This window comes from Acinonyx jubatus, chromosome B3 (assembly GCF_027475565.1).
Source record: "Acinonyx jubatus isolate Ajub_Pintada_27869175 chromosome B3, VMU_Ajub_asm_v1.0, whole genome shotgun sequence".
Classification (NCBI taxonomy): Eukaryota; Metazoa; Chordata; class Mammalia; order Carnivora; family Felidae; genus Acinonyx; species Acinonyx jubatus.
Window position 1 is genome coordinate 149580 of NC_069386.1, and position 7043 is coordinate 156622.

General features: G+C 46.5%; 1 protein-coding gene across 3 annotated transcripts in view; it reads right to left on the reverse strand.

The window, feature by feature from the left end:
• Positions 1-6430, reverse strand: part of CHRNA5 (cholinergic receptor nicotinic alpha 5 subunit) — a 48983-nt gene extending 42553 nt beyond the window's left edge. Inside the window, exon 1 of one of the 3 annotated variants that reach the window (XR_003423390.2) lies at positions 6094-6430. Coding sequence is in view for 2 of the 3 variants with exons in the window: in XM_027068330.2 (XP_026924131.1) it covers positions 6094-6220 (127 nt within the window). In the remaining variant the exon portion in view is untranslated. Of the gene's footprint in view, positions 1-5440; positions 5527-6093 lie in introns of those variants that run through there. The other 2 variants (XM_027068330.2, XM_027068332.2) reach the window with 2 other exon arrangements.
• Positions 6431-7043: the final 613 nt, after the last annotated feature.

Here is a 7043-nt window from a genome sequence, read left to right on the forward strand (position 1 = left end):
GCCCCACATCGGGCTCTGTGTTGACAGCTCAGAGTCTGGAGCCTGCTTCGGATTCTGTGTCTCCCTCCCTCTCTGCCCCTCTCCCATTCGTGCTCTGTCTCTCTCTCTCAAAAATAAATAAACATTAAAAATAATTTTTTTTTAATCTGAAACCACAAAACTCCTAGAAGAAAATGTTGGTGGTAAGCTCCCTGACACAGGTCTTGGTGATAATTTTCTGAATCTGACACCAAAAGCAAAATTAACATAAGCAAAAATACGTAGAGCTACACAATACTTGAAAGCTTGTGCACAGCAAAGGGAACCACACATGCATAGAGAAAAATATGAATGGACTAATACCAAATTGTTAGCAGTTACTAGCTGGCACTTGCAGGTGTTGGTGTACGAGGGCAAACTTTCCAATTTCTTTTTCTTTTTTTTTTTTTTTTTTTTGCATTAAACACGTTAAACTCCTTGGGAACGCAAGCTGGTGCAGCCATTCTGGAAAACAGTATGGAGGTTCTTCAAAAAACTAAAAATAGAACTACCCTACGACCCAGCAACTGCACGACTAGGTATTTATCCAAGGGATACAGGTCTGCGGTTTCAAAGGGACACATGCCCCCAATGTTTACAGGAGCACTATCAACAATAGCCAAAGTATGGAAAGAGCCCAATGTCCGTCGATGGATGAATGGATAAAGATGTGGTGTGTGTGTGTGTGTGTGTGTGTACGTACACACACACACACACACACACACACACACACACACACACAATGGAATATTACTCGGCGATCAAAAAGAATGAAATCTTGCCATCTGCAACTACGTGGATGGAACTAGAGGGCATTATGCTAAGTGAAATTAGTCAGAGAAAAACAAATATCATATGACTTCACTCACATGAGGACTTTAAGATACAAAACAGATGAACATAAGGGAAAAAAATAAATAAAAACAGGGAAGGGGACAAAACAGAAGAGACTCATAAATATGGAGAACAAACAGAGGGTTACTGGAGGGGGTGTGGGAGGGGGGATGGGCTAAATGGGGAAGGGGCACTAAGGAATCTACTCCTGAAATCATTGTTGCACTATATGCTAACTAATTTGGATGTAAATTTTTTAAAAATAAAATTTAAAAAATAAAATAATATAAAAGGTTGTTTGTAATCAAAATGTAAAATGAACTGTAGCATGCTTTGGATTTATCCTATAGACATGAACTTTAAATAAACAAAAAGAAGAAGGGGAAGAAAGGGAAGAAGACGAATACAAAGAAGAAGAAAAGGAAAAGGAGGAGGAGGAGGAGGGGAGAGGGAGGAGGAGGGGGAGGAGAAAGGGAAGAAGGAGGAGAAAAAGAAGAAGAAACAGAAGAGATAAAAGGAGAAGGGGAGGTGGAGGGAGGAGGAGGAGGAGGAGGAGGAGGAGGAGGAGGAGGAGGAGGAGGACAAGAAAAACCAGAAGAAGAAGAAGCAAGGAAAAGGAAAGAATACTAAGAGTTCTGCTAATATTGTTAGAACTATTAAGTACTAATTTCAAAGAGGTTTGAAAATTTGCAATTTATCATTTTAATTCTGTTCACTTGAATATTTCACGTGTATTTGAGATTTTATGTTGTATAAATTTGTATTTTCAAATTCAAAAACTTTCACGCTTTCTATGTTATATGTTCTGGTTCTAAAATAAGTCAATGCTGATTCAAAGAATAAAAAGTCCATACTATGCCTTAGGAAAAAAAAAAAAACAACATGTAAACTCCTACTAGAAAAGAATACTCTTTTCAAAAGTGAGAAAAACAAAAGGTAATGGTGTGGATGTAGCAATAGAGTACTAGCATACCCACATTCCAGGCTCCACCATATATAAAAATGGGGCAAAAAGCAGCATTTGAGAGGGCTACAGAGAAATCTGTTTGAGGTGAGCCAGGCTGCTAAGACCTAGAGGTGGAGAGAATGTTTTGTAGAATCCTGACCTCACTTTCCTTTGAGACTGTTATGCCTGGCATGTTTCTACTAAAGCCCCTACCACACTTTGGTGCAAATGTTTGTTTATGTAACTGTCAAAACATATTAGATTCACTCCTCAAAAAAAAAAAGTCCACGCTATGCTTTTTGTCAGAATTCAAATATTCATAGTTAATTCCTATTTTTACTGGTAAAAGGCTTTATTTTATAATTCTACTTAAGAAAAAAAGAGTATACATTTTCTGAATTAAACACAGGAGAGATAAGATCATGCTTCCCTAAAATGGAAACTGACCATTTAAATTAAAATTTTAGTTAAAGACAGAAAAGGATCATTAAAATAACCTCTTCTATCCTACTGTCATTATAAAACTATACCTATCCTATTCTGGGGAGCAAACTTCTAATCAAACAAGTTATAAGCTTTTTTTTTCAAAAACTATTCCAATATTTACCAACTCACGTTGTCAAGACATGCTTATTTACTATTAAATTTAAAATTACATCTGAAAAAAATTAATTTCAATTCTTAAGGGAGAAGAATAATATTATTAGAAGAAAAATGTTCTGTCCTAAAATTACTATACTAAAAACCCATATCCTAATTATAAAAAATTACCTGCTAGATCTAATTTGTAGATTATAAATGGAAAAAAGCCCATTCTGACAAATGACTGAAAACCTTTCAAAGAAACATTAATAGACTACATTAATAAACTCAGCTACATCAGGAAATGTACAGACAACCCTACCTTCCAGGTGTTCGCACTCTAGCTCATAGAGCATGTTCAGTATTTGCAAGGAAACCAAAATAATTTTTAATTATAAATAGTATGAAAAGTTTGCCTAACGACCTGAGGCACCTAGAGACTCTTTTGGATGTAATCACAAAAGTAGAGATGACAGCCACTATGTGTGTTTCTGTTAGCTTCTGAAAATATTAATGAAAATAACTACAGATGAGAAGAAAAAAATCTTTCATAGCTCTCATTTTCTACTAAATAGTTATTTTAGTTCCCTCTTAATGACAGAACTCAGTTACCATACACACTAAAAATAAAGTTTCAACCATTTAAAATGTCACACAGCTAAGAAATATAACTAATGACTATTTTCCATAAATCATTGTCCCAACCATGGTCAGGTCAGTTTAAAAGGCTTGTATTACCTTAATGCATAATTATTTTTTTTAAGTTTTTTATTTTTAGTAATCTCTACTCCCAAAATGGGGGGCTCGAACTCATGACCCCAAAAGCAAGAGTTGCATGCTCTTCTGACTGAGCCAGCCAGGCGCCACACTAATTATTCTTTAATATAGACAAAATTGCCTCTTGAGCCACTTTCAAACTCTGCAATCTTCCATTACCCATGTAAGTATGGCTGCTGGCAGACAAGACAATTTTTTCCCCGAGGACTGGCTCACATAAAACCATAAGAGTGACTACTAAAACTCTAAGATAAATATAAAAACAACAAAATGTAATTATAAAACTAATTATGACTGAAAGGACATAAGTGTCAACTACCACCTTCTCATTTTAAAGAGGGAGAAATAAAAAAATCAGCAAGGTCAAGTTATCTGCCCAAGGAAACAGCAAGCTAGTGGGCAGGTCTCCAGATAGTACTTTCTGCCACCCTACATTCAAAGGCGGTTACACACACATCCTATCAACATTTAGGAGCAAGTGTGCAATTCCATCATCCACTTAATATCACTGTGTCCACAAATGATCACTGACTAAGAGCACACAGAATCTTGGAACGTTAGAGCTAGTGCTGGGGAGCCATTAATGATCCCTCATCTTACACATGAGTAAACTAATACCCAGAGAGAGATTTTTACTGCTGCATTTATTCATCCACAAGCATTTACGGGACTCCTACAACAAGCCAGCTCTTGGAGACATGAAGATAAACAGGGTAAGATCCCAGTTCGCACTCTTAACTACAGAGAACAAACTGATGGTGACCAGAGGGAGGTGGGGGGAACAGGTGAAATAGAGGAAGGGGATTAAGGGTATACTTATGATGAGCACCGACTAACGTACATAATTCTTGAATCACTCTATTGTGCATCTGACGCTAATGTAGTGTGGTACGTCAACTATACTGGAATTAAAACTGAAAAAGAAAGATCCCAGCTCTTAAGGAGCTCGTGTGGGGAAAAGGGAAAAGAGAACATAAAAGTAATACGGCATGAAAGCTACTTTAAAAGAGACATTTGCTAAGCAGAGTGGGGGCAGAAAGGAGGGCTTAATCAGCCCTGATTGTCTGACGATAGCACTGAACACCAGGCAGGAACACATAGCTACCGGCCCTGGCTAATGCTTGGCTGCAATGTTTTATATTAAAACAGGTAAGGGGCGCCTGGGCGGCTCAGCCGGTTAAGCGTGGGACTTCGGCTCAGGTCATGATCTCGTGGGTCCTGGGTTCCAGCCCCGCGTGGGGCTCTGTGCTGACAGCTCGGAGTCTGGGGCCTGCTTTGGGTTCTGTGTCTCCCTCTCTCGCTGCCCCTCCCCTGCTCGAGCTCTGTCTCTCAAAGATAAAAAATAAATAAACATTATTTAAAAAAAAAAAAACATAGGAAAAGTTCCACTTTCACCAAAAGATGCAGGGAAGCACCATTTTCTGGAACTGTCAGGCACAGCACCCGGCATTTCATACATATTACTTAATTCTGAAGATGACTCAGAGGTAAGCGATATTATCCCCATTTTTTGCAAAGGAAGCCAACCAAAACAAACAATACACCGGTCATAATCTGAGCCCAGGTTTGTCTGGCTCCAAAATTTTTGTATTTTTTTTTTTAATGTTTATTTATTTATTTGGAGGGACAGCCTGGGCAAGCAGGGGAGGGGCGGGGGGGAGGGGGGGAGAGAGAGAATCCCAAGCAGGCTCGGCACTGTCCGCGCAGCGCCCAACGCGGCCGAACCTACAAACGGGAGACGGTGACTGATCTGAAACCAAGAGCCAGACGCTTAACGCCCTGAACCCCGCAGGCGCCCCAGCCCAGGGGTTTCTCCAAATGTTTCAATCACCTCCACGTTCTCTCTCGTCAGTCTAGGGAGGCGGTGCGTCCTGCAACAAATAATGCTCATCTTCCAGATCATTACTTCCTAGAACCAGAAATCAGCTTAAAAAGCTTAAGACAGGGGCGCCTGGGTGGCTCAGTCGGTTCAGCGGCCGACTTCGGCCCGGGTCATGATCTCGCGGTCCGTGAGTTCGAGCCCCGCGTCGGGCTCTGTACTGACTGCTCAGAGCCTGGGGCCTGTTTCAGATTCTGTGTCTCCCTCTCTCTGCCCCTCCCCCGTTCATGCTCTGTCTCTCTCTGTCCCAAAAAGAAATAAACGCTAAAAAAAAAAAAAAAAAAAGCTTAAGACAAGAAAAGCCTCTCCCCATACCCAAATAACGTCTCCTCCAAGAAACTAACGCCTAAAAACCGAAACACTGATGTGAACGTCGGCGTTCATCTCCCCGAGGAGATCCTTACCTTTCCTGTGTTTAGACCACATCACAGGCGCTGCATCAACGGTCGTATTTTTCTCGAAGACACTGACAGGACCCTGAAATGTTCTAAAGCACGTACTAAGTATTTTCTTTTGTCGTTTCTACCGTCCAAAGGGTCTGAACACGCACGACGCTCTGAGGGGCTAACAAGACCTCAGGGTGCGGGGGGGTGGGGGGGCGGCGGGGGCCGGCCGCCCCGCCTTCCACAACTGACACCTGCCACCCTCGTGCGAGCTGGCTGCCGGGACGAGCCCGGGAGGAGGACGGCGGCGAGGGGAAGAAGACCAAATCTCAACGCCTGGGGCCAGCCCGCAGACCTGCCGTGGACAAAGTCACAACGTGGGAAGCCCGGCCGAAAGCCCGAGGGGAACCATGGCATCTGTCCCTGAGAAAGTTGTGCCGAGGTGTACGCTATGCACCCCGCAGTCCGCCGTGATGCGGGTCAGGGAACAAAACCCCAAGTGGCCTTCTCGGCATCTAAGTGGACGCATCTGGCCATTTGAACGGAAACTTCACTCAAGCCCCAGGAGAAAACCGCGCTCTGCGACCACGTCTTTCGGCCCCGAGCCGCCCCGCGACCCCCGGCCGCCCCCGGGACCCTGCTCTGAGGGCCGCCCTCCCGACGCCCAGGCTCACCTCCAGGCGCGCCGCCCCCCGCGCCGGCCGGGCCCCAGCGCCCCGCGACCAGCTGAAACAGGAGGAGGAGGCGGAGCGGGCGGGACGCGAGACCCAGGACCGCGGGCGATGAGCCCCACGCCGACATCGCCGGGACCCACGCGGGAACGCGGGCACACGCCTCACGACGGCCGCGCGGGAAAGGAACGCGGGCTCCGGAGGGTCGGAGCCGGGAGGCGGGCGGGAGCCAAGGGAGAGCGGACGCCGCCGAGGAGGGGCCGCTCGGCTCCTCAGACCCCGGCCGGCGAGGCCACCTCAGCCGCGAAGATTCCGGCGGGCTCGGGGCGCGTGAGGCGGCTCGCGCGCCTGGCCCCGCCCCTTCGCCCTGGCCCCGCCCCGTCTGCTCGGAGTCCCGCCTCCCTCCTCCCGGTCCCGCCTTTGGCCTCGCTCAGCTTCGAGCTAGAGCCCCGCCTTTTCCGCCCCTGGCCCCGCCCCTGGCTGGCTCCGCCCCCGGGCCCGAAAGCCCGCCGAGAGGGTCCTGCGTTCAGGCCCGGGAAACAGAGGACGAGAGGACCGTGCAGCTGGTCGGCCGGCCGGTGAGACGTCTGGCCTCCGGCGACCCGGGCAGGCCCCCGCCTCCCTGTGTTCACCACCATCAACTAACGTCTGCGTTGTGCTCACCACCCGGGGAAAGCAGACGAACAGACTGCGCCCAGCCGACTGGAGGAAGTTTCTGCCCCAGAACAGAGCTCTTGGCTGAAGCTCGGGAGGGGGGGAGGGGGCTCTCCCCCTGCCCGCTCCCTCGTCTCTGAAGCGAGGCGGGGGGACCAGAGGGCCCAGCCCAGACCCTCCTTCAGACGTCCCAAAAAATGAAGTGCAGCTCCTCAGCACAGACCGTGCCCACCACCCCCACCCCCGTGTGGCCAGCAGTGAACATCTGTAACCATAGCCCCACCCCCATGTGGCCAGCA